This window comes from Alternaria rosae, assembly GCF_020736505.1.
Source record: "Alternaria rosae strain MPI-PUGE-AT-0040 chromosome Unknown BKA58scaffold_5, whole genome shotgun sequence".
NCBI lineage: Eukaryota > Fungi > Ascomycota > Dothideomycetes > Pleosporales > Pleosporaceae > Alternaria > Alternaria rosae.
In genome coordinates, this window is record NW_025763574.1 from 1,087,348 (window position 1) to 1,108,261 (window position 20,914).

General features: G+C 53.1%; 7 protein-coding genes across 7 annotated transcripts; 5 read left to right on the forward strand and 2 right to left on the reverse strand.

Annotated features, from left to right (window-relative positions):
- The first annotated feature begins 59 nt into the window (after nt 1–59).
- On the forward strand, nt 60–1,273 carry BKA58DRAFT_360942 (S-adenosyl-L-methionine-dependent methyltransferase). Its single transcript, XM_046168767.1, has 2 exons — nt 60–244; nt 301–1,273. The coding sequence occupies exons 1-2, from the start codon at nt 210–212 to the stop codon at nt 1,193–1,195; spliced, it is 930 nt and encodes a 309-aa protein (XP_046025151.1). The 5' UTR covers nt 60–209; the 3' UTR covers nt 1,196–1,273.
- Nucleotides 1,177–4,646, reverse strand: BKA58DRAFT_174082 (glycoside hydrolase superfamily). The gene is made up of 2 exons (XM_046165245.1): nt 3,759–4,646; nt 1,177–3,713 (listed from the first exon to the last, which is right to left on the reverse strand). Exons 1-2 carry the CDS (start codon nt 4,332–4,334, stop codon nt 1,365–1,367), a joined length of 2,925 nt encoding a protein of 974 aa, XP_046025152.1. The 5' UTR covers nt 4,335–4,646; the 3' UTR covers nt 1,177–1,364.
- Nucleotides 4,645–6,613, reverse strand: BKA58DRAFT_174081 (citrate synthase-like protein). The gene is made up of 5 exons (XM_046165244.1): nt 6,403–6,613; nt 6,321–6,339; nt 6,106–6,262; nt 5,081–6,059; nt 4,645–5,029 (listed from the first exon to the last, which is right to left on the reverse strand). The coding sequence occupies exons 1-5, from the start codon at nt 6,448–6,450 to the stop codon at nt 4,817–4,819; spliced, it is 1,416 nt and encodes a 471-aa protein (XP_046025153.1). The 5' UTR covers nt 6,451–6,613; the 3' UTR covers nt 4,645–4,816.
- A 164-nt stretch (nt 6,614–6,777) lies between these two features.
- BKA58DRAFT_384769 (isocitrate lyase) lies at nt 6,778–8,939 on the forward strand. The gene is made up of 3 exons (XM_046170305.1): nt 6,778–7,390; nt 7,452–7,740; nt 7,792–8,939. The coding sequence occupies exons 1-3, from the start codon at nt 6,976–6,978 to the stop codon at nt 8,888–8,890; spliced, it is 1,803 nt and encodes a 600-aa protein (XP_046025154.1). The 5' UTR covers nt 6,778–6,975; the 3' UTR covers nt 8,891–8,939.
- Nucleotides 8,940–9,030: 91 nt separating this feature from the next.
- On the forward strand, nt 9,031–12,902 carry BKA58DRAFT_360954 (uncharacterized protein; the record flags this gene model as incomplete). Its single annotated transcript, XM_046168768.1, has 4 exons — nt 9,031–9,484; nt 9,568–10,377; nt 10,636–10,660; nt 10,708–12,902. The coding sequence occupies exons 1-4, from the start codon at nt 9,128–9,130 to the stop codon at nt 12,900–12,902; spliced, it is 3,387 nt and encodes a 1,128-aa protein (XP_046025155.1). The 5' UTR covers nt 9,031–9,127.
- A 309-nt stretch (nt 12,903–13,211) lies between these two features.
- BKA58DRAFT_384775 (ABC transporter transmembrane region 2-domain-containing protein) lies at nt 13,212–16,004 on the forward strand. The gene is made up of 4 exons (XM_046170306.1): nt 13,212–13,949; nt 14,040–14,676; nt 14,750–15,647; nt 15,722–16,004. Exons 1-4 carry the CDS (start codon nt 13,434–13,436, stop codon nt 15,801–15,803), a joined length of 2,133 nt encoding a protein of 710 aa, XP_046025156.1. The 5' UTR covers nt 13,212–13,433; the 3' UTR covers nt 15,804–16,004.
- An 882-nt stretch (nt 16,005–16,886) lies between these two features.
- Nucleotides 16,887–20,429, forward strand: BKA58DRAFT_411486 (dynein associated protein-domain-containing protein; the record flags this gene model as incomplete). The annotated part of the gene is made up of 17 exons (XM_046172293.1): nt 16,887–17,156; nt 17,223–17,504; nt 17,541–17,585; nt 17,625–17,681; nt 17,730–17,759; nt 17,802–18,169; nt 18,203–18,224; nt 18,264–18,413; nt 18,450–18,578; nt 18,618–18,796; nt 18,833–18,923; nt 18,954–19,151; nt 19,185–19,208; nt 19,248–19,391; nt 19,425–19,553; nt 19,587–19,655; nt 19,686–20,429. The coding sequence occupies 17 exons, from the start codon at nt 16,887–16,889 to the stop codon at nt 20,427–20,429; spliced, it is 2,931 nt and encodes a 976-aa protein (XP_046025157.1).
- Nucleotides 20,430–20,914: the final 485 nt, after the last annotated feature.

The window sequence follows — 20,914 nt, forward strand, 5'->3', positions numbered from 1 at the left end:
AGAGGCTTAGCGTACAAAATGTCTCCGACGCAGATCGGCGACTATGCTTCCATCTTCGCATACATCTTCAACATACAAAAGAGACCACTGATCTTCAAACTATCCAATTCCTGACTCTCACTCCTTCCAAGCGTCTTGTATACCCATCAAAACTGCATCACCACTATCAAAATCCCAAATCTACCCCTCACTCCAACCCACCATCCAATATGAGCTACGCAGAAGCCAACCGCCGGTACTTCGAGTACGCCACATCTCCTCAAACTCACAAACATGGATTCGCACTAAAATACCCTACAGTGCCATATCAGACAGTTACGACAGCAAACCCTGGTTCAAAGTCGTCAACGACCGTGTAGCCACCACCCTGCGCTCCGACCTATCATGGGTCGGCATCCCCTTCACAGACTCCACCACCCAACCAGTCCGTCTCCTAGACTACGCATGCGGCACCGGCCTTATGACACGAGTCTTTGGCCCCTACGTTACCTCCACCCAAGGCATCGACATATCGCCCAACATGGTAACCACATACAACACACGCGCCCGCGACGCCGGACTCTCCGAAGATGTAGTCAGTGCCGTTGTAGGCGACCTTTTCAACAAGTCTGACCCTAACCCTAAAGCGCTGGGTGGAGAAGGGTTTTGGGACTTTGACATCGCGACTGTGGGGTTTGGGTTCCATCATTTTGAGGACGTGGTGTTTGCGGCGAGGCAGTTGAAGGAGAGGTTGAGGCCGGGTGGTGTGTTGGTTATTAATGATTTTTTGGAGGGAGGGGATCTTTTGGCGGGGGAGGATGGGGGCATGATTGAGGGGAGTGAGGGGAATCATGCTGTTCATGGTCATGGACATCATCACCATGGTCGTAACGAGGAGAAGGATTCTGGAGCGTCTGGACATGGACATCATCATGGGCATCATCACCACCATGATGCTGAGAAAAAGCACGATGTTGGCGAAAGCAACCCCGAGTTCCGCCAGAAGATGAATGCTTCGATAGTGGTCCCGCACTTTACCATCGATGGCGTGAAGCAGTTCTTCACGGAAGCTGGGTTCGTAGATGTGGATGTCATCACGATGAAGGAGAAGAATTACATGGAGTTCGGTGGCAAGAAGCTGTGGCGCACGATTCTGTTTGCCAGAGGGCGCAGGCCAATGGAAGGACAAGATGGCTCGGGAAAGAGTGAACTATGAGCTTACCCGAAAAGACGAAGCCCAGTAGCCACTGGCCAGCGATGCAGTGTAGTTGATAGTGTGAGCAAGATCGACAATAGATAGATTGTCTATATATGGGATATCAGCAACCAAGACAAATATAACGCCAACACCAAACTAATTGCCCTTCTATCTAAAAGAAACCACCTCACCACTTCCCCTCCAACGGCAAATCTCGGCTTGAGAAACCCACACCAATACCAAACTCGCCATTAGGCAACACCCAATTCTGCCTCTTGACATCCCAATAACTCAGATCCCTTCTCGTCACATCAAACTGCACCAGCTTGCCTGCGTTCTTCTCAAGGTGAATCTTCTCAAAGCCGCGCAGCACACGAACAGGGAAGTCGACAGGCTCACCCGTCTCGTGGTCCTTGTAGTTTTGCGGGAAAGAAATGTAGAGCTGGACTACTGATGCGCCGTCGACGGGTCCAGCGTTTTCTAGCGACGCAGATACAGTCAAGACCGTGGTGTAGAGATCGGGGTTACCGCCTGGACCACCGCCTGCTTGGCTTAGAGGAGATGGTGGTGCAGAGGTCGTGGGGTCGGATTTCTTGATGCCCTTTACGGAATCTAGCCATGGGTAGATGTATCGCTCGACCTGGTTGAAGCCCTCAGGGAACAGCACTGATTTGGGATCTGGCAGGTCGGTAGAGTAGCTTGGAGGAGTCAGGCCGTCAGGTCGAGGCTTGGGAAGAGGCGTTTTGGCACCCTTTTCTTCGATGAGGAGGGACGACAACTTGAAGTCGCTGTACGAAAGACCGTAGCCAAATTCGAATCGCGGGGCGATGTTCTTCTTGTCGAAGTGACGGTAGTCAATGTAAAGACCTTCGGAGAAATCCTGTTGAGGCGCCAGACCGTCCTTTGGGGTGGGAAGATACTTGATCTTGCTGCCTGGACCGTAGTCGTCTTCCTTCCTGGCGATTGTGTAAGGTAGACGTCCAGATGGGTTGACGTCGCCAAAGAGTACGTCTACGATGGCGTTACCAGATTCGGTACCGGGAAGGTTGGCGATAATGACGGCTCTGACATTCATGATGTCGATGAACTTCTCCAGGATGACAGGTCCAACAGTATGGATGACTACCACGACGTCACCCATGCCTTCTCCGCAGTCTTTAGCAACATCCTGAATCAGCTTATCGCCACCCTTTTGTAGATTAAGATCATTTCTGTCACCACGGATGCTTCCGTAATGCTCGTAGCCCTCCCCGGCGTCGGCGTTGGCGAAGACGATGCAGAGATCCTGATCGACGAGAATCTCCTTCTGGCTAGGCAGTTTGTTCTCTAGCCAATCGGTGACGTAAACAGTTTCGTTGTCGAACGCATCTCGAATAGCAGACATAGGCTCTACCAGATACGAGAAGTTGACTGCGCCAGAACCCCATCCTGAGGCTAGTGTACCTTTGTCGCAACTCTGATCAGCGCAGTGGTTTATCCCCTCATGAGGGAGACGTGCATCTTCACCAAAGACACCAACGCGGAACTTTGTCTTGGCCTTGCCGCCAGTCTTCCAGCCCTTTCGGTCCAGAGGTAGCATTTTACCTTCATTCTTCACCAGGACGGTACCTTCAGCTGCGACGCGACGTACTAGGTGTCCATGTGCTTCTTTTCCTTCTCCTTGTGCGTTGACCCACTGGTTCACGATGCCCGTTTCGTGGTTCGATGGGCTGCCCTCGTGAAGCTTGCCGACCCGGTCGTTGGTCCACGAAGAAAAGTTTGGTCCGTCATTTTCCCACTTGTCCTGGCCGACCTGATACCAAGATGCCACAATGCGAGTAACCATGTCGTCGACACGATCAATGGGCACGCTTCCATTGAGAACCGCACGGGTGAGCTCGGCGCCCCATAAGCTGTTACCCTTGGCCCATCTTAAGCCATCTCCGGGCATGGTCATGTCCAAGCCCGCAAGAGCACTAGCCACGCCCGAACGTTGTGCTAACCAATCACTCTGAATGAAGCCCTGGAAACCGAGCTCGTCCTTCAGGACTCCGTTGAGCAGCTTGGAGTTTTGGCAGGCATAGCTGGAGTTGACCTGGTTGTACGAACACATGACGCTGGTCACTCCAGCTTTGACGGAGTCGGCGAATGGCCATGCGTAGATCTCGTGTAGTGTGCGGTCGTCGATATTGCTCGATATTGCGTTTGGAAGGCCCCACTCCCATGCTTGTCTGAAGTGCTCTTGTTCGTTGCCGACATAGTGCTTCGCGGTAGCCATGACGCCCTCGTCCTGGATCCCCTTGATGGTCTGGGCCGCTGCGATACCCTGTAGAACGGGATCTGAACCGAATCCTTCCCAGTTGCGACCACCAGCTGGCATTCTTCCGAGAGGGCCCATAGCAGGACCAAGCAAGACGTTCACGCCCTTGAGGCGGGCTTCTTGACCGTGGGCTTTTCCGCGTAGGTACATCAATTCCTTAGACCATGTCGCGCCGGTGGTGATACCGGCAGGAAATGCGGTGATGTTGTCGGCGAATCGAATACCCAACGGACCGTCCTGAACACATCAGTATAGTCTTGGAGACATGCGGAATGTACGTACCTGTAGACACAAGCTGGGGAACTTCAACCTGTCTACACGCCCAGTCTGGCCGACGCAGAGATCCATGCTCCAGCCTGTGCCTGTTGTGATATTGACCTTCTCAGGCAGCGTCATCTGCTTGACCAGGTCCGCAGCCCTCTTGTAGCTGTCCTCCCATGCCTTGTCGGTGCCACCCTTTGGCGAAGGGTACCACGGCGGACTCAGCCCATCCTCAGGCACCGAGACCTTGTATGCCCATATGCCACCCGAGGCGAGTATCAAGACGGTGGCGGCGACAAAGACCAGCAGCCAGCAGCAGCACCGTCCTGGCGCACACGGCGACTTCCTTTGCTGTGTGGGAAATGGCGCCGCGGACTCGGTGTCTCTGTAGGACGCCTTCCGGACCTTGAGGTCGCCGGCACTTTTCTTGCGCCTGATCTTGCTATCGAATGCAAGTGGGTCATGTTCTTCAAGATCTTCTAGCGTCCCGTTGGATTCGGAGGAGAAGCGCGTCGGGGTTTCGACATCGTCGTCGACGGGGTTGTCGAGCTTGGCGTACTTGCCACGGCGCATTTCGTGGGCTTCGTAGGGGGGCATTTTGGTCGGATCCGGGGCCTGCTTTAAGGGAAGAGGTGGAGGTGTTGTGTCGTTCGCGGCTCAAACGGCTGTGCTATCTATGACGGCGCGAGCGTGAAGCTCTATGATGTTGAGGCTAGCATTGAATGTGATAACTCAACAATCACGGGAGTGTGATGGATCAGGGAAAGAGGATGCACAAGATGTTTCTGTAGGACAGAAGACACCGCGTACACAGCGAGAGTCGTGGTTCGAGACGAATGTTTCACCGGGCTGGCTTGCGCGCGATGGCGTCTTGTCCCTGACTAGGTGCCGATCTCGTGGGTCAGCTCCCGCCGCGCTTGCGTCCAGGCGGGCCTTCTGATTGCGCATCATCCACGCTTCACCAAGCCACTCTGATATTGTTTGCATACATTTTGTATTCATGGCTACATTTCTCAACGCTTTGGTTGGTCACTTCGATGCTTCACAAACTCTTTTCACAAGCCTATCACCTTCCACGCTTATGCGCCGACCTGGTCTAGTATGCCCTGCAGGTTAATCGACTTGGGGCGCTCGATAGGCAGACCCAGTGCCCTGTCCCAGATCAGCTGTGCAAGCGGGCCTAGACCACGGCTGACACCGAAGGTCGCTGTGTAGTAGAGTGTCTCCTTGAAGCCGAAGTGGTGGAAGAGAACACCAGACGACGAGTCGACGTTCGGGAAGGGGTTCTTGGTCTACGAAACAAGTCAGTAATGGTGCGAGTTGATCGAGATATGACATCTCACCTTTCCGTGCTCCTTGAGGACATCCGGCGCAACCTCCGAGTTCTTCTTGACCAGCTGGTAAACAGGGTCTGCCGCAATCTCGGGTCGTGCGTTGGCAAAGTCCATGAGAGCTTCGAAACGCGGGTCGGGCTTCCTGAGCACAGCGTGTCCGTAACCAGGGATAACACGTCCAGACTTGAGAACGCTCCAGAGGAACTCGTTTACATCCTTCTCGGTGAACTTCTCGCCAACGACTTTCTGCATGTCAAGGATGAAACGCAGCACCTCTTGCGCAGCCAGACCGTGCAATGGTCCTGCGAGTCCTTGAAGACCCGCACTGTAGCTCAGGAAAGGATCGCTGAGCGCAGATCCGACCAAGTGTGTTGCGTGTGCCGAGACATTACCACCCTCGTGGTCACCGTGCAGAGCAAGGTACAACCGGAGAAGGTCTTGGAAACCCTCGTTTTCCTTGCCTGGCTTGCCCAACATGGCAGCAAAGTTGTATGACCAATCTTGGTTCAGGTCAATCTCGTTCGGGAGGGCGCCTCCGCCACGGTATGCGTTCTGGTAGATCTTCGCGGCGATGGTAGGCAGTTTGGCGAGCAGGCTGATGCAGTCGTCAAAGGTAGGCTCCCAGTAATCGGCCTTGTTGATACCCTTCTCGTAGGCTTTCGCGAACTTGGACTCGTAGTTCAGTGCTGAGACGGCGCATGCGAACTGTGTCATTGGGTGAAGATCTTTGGGGAAGTCATCTAGCATCTTTTCGACAAACTTAGGGATCTGGCCCTTCTCGGCGAGCTCCCGCGAGAGTGCGCGAGTCTGTGATACCGACGGCACTTCGCCTGTGAGGAGCAACCAGAACATGGCCTCAGGAAGCATCTCCGTGCCGGAGGTGCCCTTGGGCAGCTCCTTTTGGCAGTCTTTGATGGTCTTGCCGTGGAATCGAATGCCCTCGTTCGCATCAAGAACTGAGCCTTCCCAAACCATGGCCTTAAGACCCCTTCATACTGTCAGAGCACGCTTTTAGGTATATTCTGGGCTCATACCTCATGCCGCCGAGCGCATTCTCAACCTTGACATCGCCGAGCTTCTTGTCGGCATGTGCCTTGACTTTCTTCAGGAGTTCGCGCTTCGCAGGCAGGACCTTTTTGAACGTCTCCTTGAGATCCGGCTCAGAGGAGGAGGAGTAGCTACATGCTTGCACTGTAGCAGACAACGCGTTAGGACGATGACGATTAGATTAGGTGACCCAATGGCATACCAGAAATAAAAGGACGCGCCTGCAAAGCGTTTGTCAGTTCTCAATGTCTCGTACATGCCGTCGCATAACTTTTGGAACTCACCTTGGCGGCCCGTAGAGCTCGGGAAGCTGATCGTGCGCTCAGTGCCATAGCTAGCTTTACGTGGGGTAGATGCGGGGAATGGCAGTATCACTCTTCAACACACGGAATGCAGAACACAAGAACACGATGATAGCGTTACAAACTTCACGAGCAACTAGCAGAGAAATGTTGACGGCAACTCTCGGTAATGCAGCTACGATGCGCCAGGCACGCGTGGTCCGTTGATGCGAGTGCAACGTCGAATGATGGACCGAGGGGCAGCTGGACGGCTAGACGTGGGCTACATACCTCGGTAGTGACGTCGGCCATGCGCATCCCTGGAGAAACGTTACCGCAAATACGAAGCCGGACGCACTTTTTCATGCGACCCATTGCTATCTGCCTGCGCGAAGAAGAATTGGGTCAAAATTAAAAAAGGCGTCTGTGGCGAACATCGTCACCTGATTCCTCCGACGTACGGATACTTTTCCGTGCCTGATTACCAACTGACGCCGCCGCCATCCTACTAAGATACCCAGAGAGATTCTGCTGGCTGGAGTCTCACACACACACACACCCACGCACACCTCCACAATGCTACGCACAGTATCGCGCTCCATCGCGCGCCAAAGCCGATCGTCGAGGATAGCGAGCCGAACTCCACAACTCATACGCCCTATCTCCACCACAGCGTGTCGCATGTCGAGCTCGACACTCAAGAGTGTAGACCCTCCCGTATCGTCAGCGCTCCCTGGCGATTCTTTCCAGCTGCTCCCCGAAGCTTCGAAAGCGGGCCAGGCGGAAGATGCGCTCTTCGAGGAGCAGGTACAAGCCGTCAAGGACTGGTGGGCCTCACCGCGGTACAAGGGCATCAAGCGCCCATACTCTGCGGAGGATGTCGTGAGCAAGCGGGGGGCGCTCCAGCAATCATATCCCAGCTCCTTAATGGCACGGAAGCTGTTCAACCTTCTTGAAGAGAGGGCAGCCAAGGGCGAGCCGGTACACACCAGTGCGTTTATCCTAGTCTGCATAGATAGTACAATGGCTGATCATATGTTTTCAAACTCCAGTGGGCGCAATTGACCCCATCCAAATGTCTCAGCAAGCTGCGAACCAAGAAGTCCTCTACGTTTCCGGATGGGCATGCTCGTCCGTCTTGACCTCCACGAACGAAGTCTCCGCCGATTTTGGCGACTACCCGTATAATACCGTACCGAATCAAGTCCAGCGGCTCTTCAAGGCCCAGCAATTACACGACCGCAAAAACTGGGATGCAAGGAGGAAAATGAGTGCAGATGAGCGCGCAAAGACACCTTACTTGGACTACATGAGACCGATCATCGCTGATGGTGATACTGGGTACGTTTAGACGACTCGCAAAGCCCGTAGCCAGAAACTAACGTGTTACAGTCACGGAGGTCTGTCTGCAGTCATCAAGCTGGCAAAGCTGTTTGCCGAGAACGGAGCCGCAGGTGTCCATTTCGAAGATCAACTCCACGGCGGAAAGAAATGCGGACATCTTGCAGGCAAGGTCCTCGTACCAGTCGGCGACCACATCAACCGCCTGGTAGCCGCACGATTTCAATGGGACATGATGGGTTGTGAGAACCTTGTCATTGCGCGCACTGATTCGGAGAGCGGCAAGCTCATCTCCAGTGCGGTCGATGTGCGGGACCACGAGTTCATCAAGGGCGTTACAGAAGACACCGAGCCCCTGGCCGAAACACTGCAGAACATGGAGGCAGCTGGCGCACCCGGAAAGGAAATTGACCAATACGAGGCAGCATGGGTGAAGAAACACAAGCTCGTAACCTTCGACGAGGCCGTGGTCCAGCATCTCGAAAAAGAGAGTGCATCTCAATCAACCATCGACTCATACCTCAACGAGACCAAGCAGAACCCGGACTACTCTCTTCTCAAGCGCCGGAAAGTCGCAGAGAAGTACACCAAAACACCTGTGTACTTCAACTGGGATATCCCCCGTACGCGTGAGGGCTTCTACCACTACAAAGCCGGCGTCGCTGCCGCAACCAAGCGCGGCAAAGAATACGCTCCATACGCAGATCTTCTCTGGGTCGAGACGGGCGATCCGAACGTGCAAGAAGCCGCCAGGTTCGCCGGCGAGATTCGTGCAGTTCACCCTAATAAGAAGTTTGTATACAACCTCTCTCCCAGCTTCAACTGGATGGGCCAAGGCTTCTCCGAAGAAGCGCTCAAGTCATTTGTCTGGGATCTGGCGAAACACGGATTCGTCTTCCAGCTCATCTCGCTTGCCGGAGTACACTCTACTGCCACGATTACGTGCGAATTAAGCAGGGCGTTTAAGGATGAAGGTATGCTTGCGTATGTCAAGTTGGTGCAAGCAAGAGAGAAAGAGCTGGGCTGTGATGTACTCACGCATCAGAAATGGTCTGGCGCAGGATACATTGACGGCATTTTGGGAGCGATACAGAGCGGCAGCTCAGGCAGCAAGAGTATGGGCGAGGGAAACACCGAGACAGGTTTCTAGAATCATAGACTTACGATAGCAAACCAAGAGGTGGTTGGACTGTTCAAAAGATGCAGCCCTGGAGATGGCCGTGATGCTCAATGCGTGACTAAAGAGGAAAGGCGGAATCTGGGGCTCTTGCCTCGGTCCAGCCATCTTTCCCGGGCAATCCATCATCACGCCCAATACCGCCCCTGCCTTCGTCTCGCGTTCACAACACCTGATACCGCTTCCAAGCGATCCTTCAATTTATATATAATGCCAAACAAGCCCGCGATACCCGAATGGCAACGCGCCACAGCCGATAACGCTGCAGCGTCATCCGAGCCCGAAGAAGCACGCGCGCAACACGCTGTCGAAGCCCCAACACCGACCGAAGACGACGTTGAGAAAGATGACAAGGAAGAGCAACCATCAGAAAGCTCAGAACTACTAGATCAAGCGTCGCGCTTTCTCGAGGATGACACAATCCGCGATGCGCCGCGGGAGAAGAAGGTCGCGTTCCTGCAGTCAAAGGGAGTGAGCCCTGAGGACATCGAGACTCTGCTAGGTCAAGAGCCACAAGAGAGCACACACACAGAGCTTGAAGCAGCTGGAGAGCGGTCGTGGTCAACAGTGAGTGCAGAAACCCTACGGTTGGAGCGCATGAAGCCTAGATCATCGACAGTATCACAGAAGAAAGATACTGACGTGCATAGACGCCTCCAAAGCCCACCGATACACGCGAAGTCACATCTCAGCCACGCGAAGTCATCATTCAGCCACGCGAAATACCCCCGATCGTCACCTACCCAGAGTTCCTCGCGAACACCGAAAAGCCACCACCACTCATAACCACCCAGCGCCTCGTAACAACCGCATACGTAACAGGTGGCTTGATGGCGAGCATATATGGGCTTTCGAAGTGGATCATTGCGCCCATGACACACACCCTCGCCGAATCAAGACACGATTTCGCATCGCACACGCAAGAACAGTTGAAGGAGCTGAACACAAGACTGGAGAAGGCAGTATCTGTGGACCCTGCTAGCAAGGTAAAAGCGGTTACAGATGCTGCAGACGATGTCTCAGAGGCCGACTCCGATCCCACTGAGCTTTACCATCGCGACTACGGCACCCAAACTACACCCAATCTCTCCCGCCGACCGTCTACCTCTACAGACCCACACCCAACCGTAACAGCGCACGAAAACCGCCTCAAGATTATAAAGTCACATCTTGAAGAGCTCGACACGAACCGTACCAACGACGGCAAATCAAGGGATGGATTGCGGACGAAGGTGTCAGACTTGACTTCATACCTGACTGAAATGGACTACCAAAACCAATACTACCCTGGCATGGGCCGCTTTGGAGCGACCTACAACTGGTCTGGTCAAAGTAGCACTGCACAGAATGATCAGATTGAGGTGCTGAAGAATGACATTAGGTCTGTCAAGGGCGTGTTTTTGAGTGCGAGGAACTTCCCCGTGGGAGGAAGGAACGCGCCGCCGATACCTGCCGGTAGAGTAGGTTCATAAGATCATAAATACATTGGAAATTCGCGGGTAACGAACGTAATATGTGAGTGTGTATCAGATCTACGGTGTTGCTGCGCATGAGCATTACGCTCTTCTCTGCCAGGTGATATTTACCTAGGTCATCTAGAGGAGCCTGCAATGTAAGGGAACTCTAGTTCGGACAGCGAAAGTCCGGCTGATCTTCGACGTTAGTATGACACTGGACTGTTCGCAGCTCTTGCCCCACTATACGTCATACCTAGGCAGCGACGCTCTACCCTGCTCAGTTCAAGTACATACCCCTGGACGTCCACTCCACAACCACAACACTGACTTCAGAGCCTTCTTTTCCTACAGTCATGTCGGGTTGGGCGTCTAAGCTGACCTCCTTGGGTCATTCCAAATCCGAGGACAAGGACGAAACATCGCTTACCACACTTCTCGACGCAGACCAATGCGCGGATCTAACCTTGTTGATAGCGACTATTACAGCGTCTATGCGACAGTCCCTTGTCGATACCTTTACCGCAGAGGAATTTCCAATCGACTCAAACACTGCCAAGTCGGAGGAAGAAATACTGCAAGATGCGCCTTCCAATCTCGACGATGTCGATGTTGCCAAGGAAGACAAGATCAAGAAAGAGAGGGATGCGCGTGAGGAAGATGCAAGGAAGGAGCTCGCACAACCTGAAGTCCAAGAACTGAAGCAGGAGATGTTGAAATACTTTGATGGTTGGCGAGGTAGCGTCATCAGCAGAATTGGCGAGGTAGTCAACTCGAAAGAAAAGGCCAAAGAGCAGACACGTCAAGTCGAAGACAAGAAAGTCGAACAAATCGCAAAGAAATCCGAGACTGGTCTGAAGAGCATCAAGAAGCTCGATGAGAAGGATGAAGACGAGGACAAAATGTTCAATGCCCTTTACCCACCTGTTCCCAACGCTCTCACTCAGTTGGAAGAGAGCAAGCGAGCACTCATACTACATTCGCTGGTGCTCATACTTCTAAGTCTGGAGCACTACTCGGCACATTCTCGCGTCCTGAATCTCTACCTCACAAGTTCTCTCAGGCTGAGTAGAGACGTCCTGAAGAAGGATGAGGAGACCGTTGCCCAAGGTCTTTTGGAGGCAGCGTCCCAGCAGCTTAATGCTGACGCCGAGACCAAGGAAGCGGCTGAGAAGTCACAGAATGCTCGTAGATGGAAGGTCGGCCTTGCTGGGGTTGCTGGTGCGGCGTTGATTGGTGTCACTGGTGGGCTTGCTGCACCGCTCCTTGCGGCGGGTGTTGGAAGTGTTATGGGTGGGATTGGCCTGGGTGCTACAGCAGCTGCAGGGTATCTCGGTACTCTTGCTGGTTCTTCCGTTCTTGTGGGCGGGCTGTTTGGTGCGTATGGTGCGAAGATGACAGGACGAGCCATGGACGACTACGCCCGACAGGTCGAGGACTTTGCATTCATCCCAATCCATCGCAACCAGGATCCCAGGAAACAGGACAACGAGTCTCGTCGCCTCCGGGTCGCTATCGCTGTCTCTGGTTGGCTGCGCGACCCTGAAGAGGTATCGAAGCCATGGAGATATATCAGTACAGGGACAGAAGGCTTCGCACTTCGTTGGGAGCTTGAAGCTCTTCTCAAGCTCGGACATAGTCTCGAGACATTCGTGACTAGTGCTGCTTGGGGTTACGCAAAGAAGAAAATCATCGAGCAGACGGTCTTCGCTGCGATGACGGCTGCAATGTGGCCACTGGGCTTGCTGAAGATTGCAACTTTGCTGGACAATCCGTTCTCGAAGGCTAAATATCGCGCCGAGAAGGCTGGTGAGGTCCTCGCAGATGCACTCATCAACAAAGTTCAAGGCGAACGACCGGTCACTCTTGTTGGCTACTCTCTCGGCGCACGCCTCATCTTTTCCTGCCTTGAGAAGTTGGCCGAGCGCAAAGCCTTTGGACTTGTTGAGAACGTTGTCCTCGTCGGCGCTCCATGCCCATCCGACGTTGCCGATTGGCGGCGCATCCGCTCTGTAGTGAGTGGCCGTTGTGTCAACGTCTTCTCCAAGTCAGATTATATCCTTGGCTTCCTATACCGCACATCTTCTATGCAACTTGGTGTCGCGGGTCTACAGCCTGTCGTTGGCGTACATGGTGTGCAGAACGTTGATGTCAGCGACCTTGTCGATGGGCACCTCCAATACCGCTTCATTACAGGTTCAATACTTCGCAAGATCGGCTTCGAAGACGTTGATATCGAAGAAGTGGAGCGTGCTGAGGCTGATCTAGCAAAGGAAAAGAAGAAGGAAGAGGAGGAGAGGGCGAAGAATGAAGGTAGCAAGGGAGAATGTGACGAAGAGAAGGAGAAAGAGGAGCTGGAGCAGGCTGTTGAGAAGAAGCAAGAGCAAAGCTGGATGCAGGTTACACAGCAGAAGATGAAGGGTTTGGATATTGGTGGATTCGTCAAGGGTCTACCGGGAAAGGTGGCTCCAGAGTATGGAGCGGAGAAGACGGCGAAGAAACATACGGGCGATTCCAAGGACACGAAGTAATGCTCTGGAACTTGTGTGAGTTTTGCGAGGGACTTTCGGGTCAGGTTTTTGTACATCAGCTCAGGAAAATGCGGTTAATCACAGCTTATTTTGTGAAGGACTCGTATTCTAGAAGGACGCTGCGAAGGCCAGTGTTGTGTTTCGTAACAGATCAAAATCATATGCGAAATCCAGTCCAGTATTATAATCGTATGTGCTCCATTCGTTCATGTGAAAGCTTCCCCAGCCTAAGGCTTAATGCGGTTAGGCGATTTGTGGGGAAGCCGAGGCATTCGTTCACATGTCGCAGGTGAGGCTTGCACTGTGACACCTTGTGCGACGTGCTGATCTACCAAACATCACAGCCGGCGCGTGCGATACTGCACTTTAGAAACCTGTCGCAACGGCATATGTAACCGGTCAGACTACGATACTACGCATTCCACAACACTGCGTATGTACTGAGATCGGCCACCACAAACCGCTACGCCACACTGCTCTACGCACAGCGTCAACCTCTCGCATAAGACCAATGCCTCGTCCACGATAGCCATGGCTGTCTTTTCGAAACCGCTTTCTTCCCACCGCCTCACCAGCGCGTCTGCCAAAGCTATAGTTAACGACCTCACACGGCTGTACCTCCAGCACCGAACACGCATATCGCGCGCCGTCTACCTCACTCTCTTCGTCGCCCTCATAAACCGCATACGGAATGCAATTGCCGAGCAGAAGGCCGCTTCCATACGGCGTGCCTCCAAAACAGCGGATAAGACAACAGCAGGCGAGGGTGAAGCAACGGGGAGGAAGAAGGTAGAGCTGAATAGAGAGTTCTTCAAGAACCTGCTGAGGTTGTTGAAAATATGCATACCTGGATGGAAGAGTAAGGAGTTCAGGCTCCTGATCGGACACAGTGTGTTTTTGGTGTTGAGGACGATGATCAGTTTGTATGTTGCGGAACTGGACGGAAGACTGGTTAGTGCGCTGGTTAGAGGGAAAGGAAGAGAGTTCCTCCTGGGACTGGTCTGGTGGATGGCAGTGGCCGTACCGGCGACATTCACGAACAGTATGGTATGTCAGACTTCCTATTCTATAACCACAGAGCGAGGCGATGAGGCCGCAGTAGCCAATAGGTAGCCGAAGATATGCTAACAAATCCAGCTCTCGTATCACCAGTGCAAACTTTCCCTCCAATATCGAACGCGCCTCACGAATCATATCCATTCCAAATACCTTTCACAGATGACCTTCTATACGCTTTCTGCCCTCGACGATCGCATCGCAAACGCCGACCAACTTATAACTGTCGATGTATCCAAGTTCTCCAATTCGCTCGCCGAACTCTATTCGAATCTTGCGAAGCCAGTACTAGACATCATAATATACAACTACTCGCTCTCGCGCAGCGTTGGTGGCGAAGGGCTGTTCTTCATGAGCCTGCTGGTTCAGATCTCGGCCAATGTCATGAGAGCGCTCACCCCGCCCTTTGGCAAATACGTAGCGGATGAAGCGAGGTTAGAGGGTGAATTCAGATTCCAGCACTCCCGCTTGATCGATTGGAGCGAGGAGGTGGCGTTGTATGCAGGACATGAGGCGGAGAAGGATACCTTGGATAAGGGATACTTCACGCTGATCAAGCATGTCAACCGGATTCTGAGGAGGAGGTTCTATCACGGGGTCATGGAGGACTTTGTGATAAAGTACTTTTGGGGTGCGTTGGGATTACTACTCTGCAGTGTGCCAGTGTTCTTCAAGGTGCCCGGAACAGGCGGTATGACTATGGGAGATCGGACGGAAAGTGAGTACATAACATCCGCATCCCTTGTTTCATTTGGCGAGAGGATAGTTGCTGACAAGTGCGATTATGATAGGCTTCGTCACCAACCGGCGAATGCTCCTCATGTCCAGCGACGCTTTCGGTCGCGTTATGTTCTCGTACAAGGAGATCACCGAACTTGCCGGCTATACTTCGCGCGTATCAACCCTCCTTGACGTAATCGACGACATACAAGCCGGTCATTTCGAGAAGAAGCTCGTTTCTTCCGCCGACACTGAGGAAAACGCATCCGTCCTACGCGGTCGCGGTACCGTAACTGAAGGCACGGATATAGAGTTCATCGACGTGCCTATAGTATCTCCAAACGGCGATGTGCTCGTGCGCAAGCTCTCCTTCAGCGTGAAGCCAGGAGACCATCTCCTCATCGTTGGACCAAATGGCTGCGGGAAAAGCAGTCTGTTCCGCATCCTAGGTGGCCTCTGGCCCGTATACGGCGGCAAAGTACGAAAGCCACCATTCGAAGACATCTTCTACATCCCGCAACGTCCATACCTCTCGCGCGGAACGCTGCGTCAACAGATCATATACCCAGACTCGCTGCACGACATGCATTCCAAATCCATCACCGATAACGACATCCTTTCGATTCTCGAGACCCTGAACCTAGAATCCCTCATCGACCGCCCCGGCGGCTTCGACGCTGAAGCGCAATGGGAAGACGTGCTTTCCGGTGGTCTCCAACAACGCGTCGCAATGGCGCGACTTTTCTACCACAAACCCCGGTACGCTATCCTGGACGAGTGCACAAGCTCTGTTACACTGGAGGTAGAAAGGGTGATGTATGAGGAAGCGAAGAGACTGGGTATAACGCTCATGACAGTCAGTCATCGGAGAAGTCTTTGGAGGTACCATACTAGGATCTTGCAGTTTGACGGCCAAGGTGGATTCTACTTTGGAGGGTTGGATGCGGAGAGAAGGGCGGTACTTGAAGAGTAAGTTCTCTTTTCACTTAGGGTGCTGATGGTCTCTCTAGAAGAGGCGAGAATTCGTGCTAATGTTATGACAGTGAGAAGGAAGATATCGATCTGCAGCTCAGGGCTGTCCCGGATATTGAGCAGAGGATCAGGGAGTTGGAAGCTTCGCGGTAACGGATGTGGATGGAGGTTGTCGGACTAGTTTGATAGGCGCTGGCATGTGTTAGCAGCGGATCTATGTGTAGTTGTATCATATCTTGCATGGAATGTATGAAATCGCGCACTGCAACGAGATGGCATCGCTTCGCAAGTTCACCGCGTGATATCCCACAAGATAATACATACACACATGTAATGCTGATCAGGAATGGATGCATTTATAAGCAAATGGTGAAAGCATGGCGGTGAGGTGCATGATGTTAACGACTGCATCTCTAAGGGCAAGGCAGAACACGACAGAAGTATAGCTTGAGAGTCATGCAGCGCGCGCGTGGAAGGCATCTTGGGTGCACGAGGCGCATGAACACTCAGAGGAAACATTAAGTAGGTGGCGAAATAATCATAGCGGAACCTTGAATCTGAAAAGAACGGCTCCCATAGACAACATCATCATATACTACACATCGCAACAGGCGTGGCACGGAATGTACGTGGTAGCAAAACTCATACACGTCTAGGCGCGTAGTCGGGCGTGGCTGGCAGAAAATCACTTCAACGCTTTTCCTATCTCTATACATGATGGCTGGAAAAGGGCGCAGATGCCAGTGTGGGCGTCATGTCAAATCGAAAGTCGCGGTTGAGCGCGCTCGAACGCGCTCAGATGGGCTAGCGTCGGGCGTTCCCGCTCCTCAGGGTCCTCTAGCGCGAACAGCGGTTCTTCCGAGACGCGTCCGAGGTTTAGCGTCTTGATCCGAGCCATCGCCGCGCCAAGCCAGCCCTCACCGAAAAGCAGGCCACCTCGCTCCTCCCTTCTCACCTGTACACCACAATTTCTGCAGCTGCCCCATGCCACTTTCCACAACAACAACAACACTCTCAAACCGCTGCTACTGCATTGTTGCGTATCTGCTTCTTCTGCTCTGCACTCTTCACAATTCAGCTGAGTCAATTGTTCGCAATTGCTCCCCCCCCCCCCCTCCCGCGCAGCTGCTTCTCGACGCGTCGCGTCAGGCAACCACATTGCACTCAGTCACCACGCTGTCTGCCACTGCTTCTTTCAACACTCTCAGCATTGCTCCTGGGTAGTCTCCAGCAGTCATGACTACCCTCAACCTGAAGCTCGGCCAGACGGTCGAGACTTCTGGCGGTGTAGACGGCATCGTCCGCTACCTGGGTCCTATCCACGTCTCAGAGGGACAGTTTGTGGGAATAGAACTCCCAACTGCTACTGGCAAGAACGATGGCTCCGTACGCGGAGAGCGATACTTCACTTGCGCACCTCTTCACGGCCTCTTCATCCGCGACACTAGCATTGTCAGCATCCTCTCTGAGGCAGCACCCGCACCGGCTCCTCCTACCCCACGAGCGGTCTCAAAAACAAAGGCACCACCGACCACACCCAGAGCGCGTCCATCCAGCGTGGTCGCCCCTAAGCCTACAACCACTACAAGGACAACCACATTGAGCAAGCGGCAGTCAGTCGCAGCTCCCTCAACAACACAACCGCCTTCGCGTGGCCCAATTCGCAAGGCCAGCGTGGCGAGCACATCAAGCAACTCTGCCGCTGAATCCTCTCGCACTCCATTTTCTCGACCCGAATCCTCCCGCGCAGAACCGTCTCGTCCCGAATCCTCTCGTCCTACACCATCAGCCTCAAGACCGAGTCTTGCATCTTCAGTCAATAGCAATGCTGGGAAAGCATCGCGCGATAATAACGTCGAAAATCTGCACACCAAGATTAGGCATCTCGAGAAGCAACACGCGGAAGATCAAGAGCGCCTGAGGGAGTATGCTCAGGTTCGCGACGAGAAAGAGCGTTACAGCGGCATCATCCAGCGGCTACAGAACAAGTGTCAAGCCCAATATACCGAAATCCAAGAACTCAAGGACAAGGTCAACACACTCCAGTTAGAACAACAGGCTCTCAACAGATCACACCAGGACCACGAGGTGGACTTGGAGGATGCCTTGGTGGACAAGGAGATGGCTGAGGAGCGGGCGGACCAAGCTGAGGCAGAAATCGAGTCGTTGCGCAAGCGTCTAGAAGAGCAGACACTGGAGCTGGACATTCTTCGCGATGAGGCCGACCTCTTCACAACTGAAATGTCAGAGGACCAGAAGCAAGAGGCTGGATACTACCGTCTCCAGCACGAGAATGATCGCATGCGACAGGCGTTGATCACTCTGAAGGAGATGACAGAGGAGCGGGAACAAGACTTCAAGGCACACATTCTCGGACTCGAGGCCGATGTCTCACAGCTTGAGTACTACCGACAAGATAACGCGAACCTCCAAGAACGTCTCTCTGTATCCGAAAACCTCGTCGATCACCTCAAGCAACAGTTGGACGCTGCCAATGAATGGGAGGAGATGGTCGAGGAGTTGACCCAACAAAACCAAAACCTCCAAGATAGAATCGCGGAGCAGGATCTGGTTGTACAAGATCTTGAGAACCTACGGGAACTCAACGACGAGCTAGAAGCTCAACACCTTGAGCAAGAAGAGGACATGCTTGCGGAGCTTGAAGCTAAGAACAGCGAGCTCGCAGAGCAAACACGCCAAATTACTGAACAGACCAGCATCATCGCCGACCAGGAGTCCTTGATCTCCAAATTCCGAGACCTCGTCATGGACCTACAAACCAAAATGGCTGACGCTGAGTCTTCCAAGACTATGACGGAAGCTCAAGTCAAGGACACCACTGGTCGATTTAACGAAGTTATGGACCTGAATCGCCAACTTCGTGCAGCCACTGTGTTGTCGACCACACGAGAGATTGAATCTTCGCTGGTGTCGCTCAGGGCAGATCAGCTCGCTGAAAAGCTCGAGATTTGGAACGAGACAGAGTCCAAGGAGTTCACTCGAAGCGAGTCTCTCCAAGCGTATCTCACCACAGAAAGGATCGCCGGGAAATCCGACCTGCTTGTCAATGTCTTGAGGAGCACCTGTCGCCACATGAGCAATGGCGGTCGATTGGACGATGCCGTCTCCAGACTCGTCTGCGAAGAGTCCATCGTTCACCTGGAGGTCCTGAGAGACGGCAGCAACCGTCTCTGGTCTGCCATTCGTGGCTTGTCTTTGGCCGAATTCGCCAATTTCGGCCCGACGTACCAGGAACTGATCTCGGTAGAGCAGGTTCTTGATCAAGGCCTCAACGCTCTCAAGGCAGACACACTCAACTTTGAAGAATTTGCTGGGTCCCTGGAGCGATCGACCAAGACACATGAAGCAATTCTGTCAAGCCACCAAGAGGTCCTTGCTGCACGACCAGAGGGGGAATTCCTCTCCATGGCGACATCTCTCCACGCGAGGATAAATTATATCCTCTACATTTACGATTTGGCACACTTTGTCCTACAGAAAGTGCCCGAGAGCATACGCGAGGAGTGCGCAAAGATGCTCGTCCATTTCAACGAGCCAGTAGATACTTTGCAGGCTACATCCACGGCAGCGGCCAAGTTGCTGCGGACTCTGAAGGCTCTGGCTCAGGATCACATGTACCCTGAACAACCACATGATTTCGAGGAGGCTATCAAATACGACGAAAAACTGGCATCGGCTGCTGGAACCCTTGCCGCTTTCGTCTGCAGCCTCATCGAGGAGGTTGCGAAGTGCACCAGCCTATCCGACACCGAGCCAATCCCTGCTCGTGAGCTCCGCGTGATCAAAGACAGCATCGATAACCTCGATGATGATCAGAATTATACTTTCATGTTTGCCCACCTGAGCAGTCTTACTATCCATCTAAATGCCTGGGCCGACCAAGTTGGCATACTATCAAAAGCCATTGAGATCGAGCATGGACCTACGCCCTGGGCTCAAAAGGCGAAGGAGGTTGAGGCGGGACGAAAGAAGGACGACGAGGCTGTGCGCCAGCTGCAAACTCTTACCGTTGAGCATCGTGCCACTGTCCTGAAGATTCACGAGCGAGAGCAAGTCATCGCTACCAAGGAGCTCGAAATCGAGCACTTGATGGCTAAGATCAAAGATGCTACCAGCAAGACCGAAGGTCTCGAGGCTCTCCAAGAAGAGCTCACGAGTCGTCATGATAAGATTATGGATCTTCAGGCTCTGAACCGATCCCAGATGATGGAGATTGAGGCTTTGAGAGAGCGCTTGGCCAATGCCGACGAGCATGCGCCAAACGACGCAGGACATGCCATGGAGACCACTACCGCTCCAGTCGAACAACCTCGGGAAGAGCATGACCCGTTCGCTCATCCCAGCAAGCTCAACACTATGCTCGACGCCCTCGAGAATGAGAACCATTGGCTGCGCAAGCGTGAAAACAACTTTGCATTCCAATGGAACCTGCGCGAGACGTTGGTCGATCTGGCCACCTACAAGCATATCGACAAAGATACCAAGAAAATCTATGAGGGACTTTACCTCGATGACGATGAATCCGACGATTATGATCCATCAAGCCCAGTGCTCGAGGAGAACCCAACATATCAAATCCCGAACGCACATGGTGCTGGCCGACCTAAGATGTCGGCTATCGAACTCAGTGGCATCAGCCTAGGCTGGGAAGAGCGCGCACATAGCCATAAGGTGGCCTTGGAGCAAGCCGAGGAGGACTTCGTCCACCTGTCCATGCTTGGTGAGGACTACGACGACTTGTCATTTATTGCGGTCTAATTCTACAATACCACAACGACTAGGAGGGGAGGAGGAAGAAGAAGAAGAAGAAGAAGACGCAATATCGCATTTACGATTCCACATGACACGGTGTTGCGCATTTGAGTTTTTAGCGATAAGACCGAGAGCATGAGACCATGCATCTTGAGTGCTGGGCGTTTGTTTTGGCTCTTATCACGTTTTTGAGCATTGGAGTTTTTGGTTTGGCTTGGTTTTGATTTGGTGTTCATCGCGACGATACCCATGGGTCTGCATTCGTTGCATCGTTTTTTTGTTCTACTTTGTTTTGTATACGTTTCCTTCCTTGTAGCTAGTTCTTTACTCTTGTCTTAGTCCTCTGGGTTTGAGTTGGTCTCACTCGGAGGAGGAGCAGGCATTATGACATTATCGTCTTCACACACTTCTCTGCGCGTGCTTCTTCTGCATCGTGGATATTCCTGCATACTTGCCAACTGATGCTTGACTTGGTCGTTCTCGCGCTCCAG

Coding starts and splice junctions, on each gene's coding strand:
- BKA58DRAFT_360942 (XM_046168767.1), top strand. CDS start 210: ATGAGCTACGCAGAAGCCAACCGCCGGTACTTCGA. Junction 245..300: donor GCCAACCGCCGGTACTTCGA/GTACGCCACATC, acceptor AATACCCTACAG/TGCCATATCAGACAGTTACG.
- BKA58DRAFT_174082 (XM_046165245.1), bottom strand. CDS start 4,334: ATGCCCCCCTACGAAGCCCACGAAATGCGCCGTGGCAAGTACGCCAAG. Junction 3,714..3,758: donor TCCCCAGCTTGTGTCTACAG/GTACGTACATTC, acceptor TGATGTGTTCAG/GACGGTCCGTTGGGTATTCG.
- BKA58DRAFT_174081 (XM_046165244.1), bottom strand. CDS start 6,450: ATGGCACTGAGCGCACGATCAGCTTCCCGAGCTCTACGGGCCGCCAAG. Junction 6,060..6,105: donor AATGCGCTCGGCGGCATGAG/GTATGAGCCCAG, acceptor GACAGTATGAAG/GGGTCTTAAGGCCATGGTTT. Junction 5,030..5,080: donor TCCTCAAGGAGCACGGAAAG/GTGAGATGTCAT, acceptor CTTGTTTCGTAG/ACCAAGAACCCCTTCCCGAA.
- BKA58DRAFT_384769 (XM_046170305.1), top strand. CDS start 6,976: ATGCTACGCACAGTATCGCGCTCCATCGCGCGCCAAAGCCGATCGTCG. Junction 7,391..7,451: donor GGGCGAGCCGGTACACACCA/GTGCGTTTATCC, acceptor TTCAAACTCCAG/TGGGCGCAATTGACCCCATC. Junction 7,741..7,791: donor ATCGCTGATGGTGATACTGG/GTACGTTTAGAC, acceptor AACGTGTTACAG/TCACGGAGGTCTGTCTGCAG.
- BKA58DRAFT_384775 (XM_046170306.1), top strand. CDS start 13,434: ATGGCTGTCTTTTCGAAACCGCTTTCTTCCCACCGCCTCACCAGCGCG. Junction 14,677..14,749: donor TATGGGAGATCGGACGGAAA/GTGAGTACATAA, acceptor CGATTATGATAG/GCTTCGTCACCAACCGGCGA. Junction 15,648..15,721: donor AGAAGGGCGGTACTTGAAGA/GTAAGTTCTCTT, acceptor ATGTTATGACAG/TGAGAAGGAAGATATCGATC.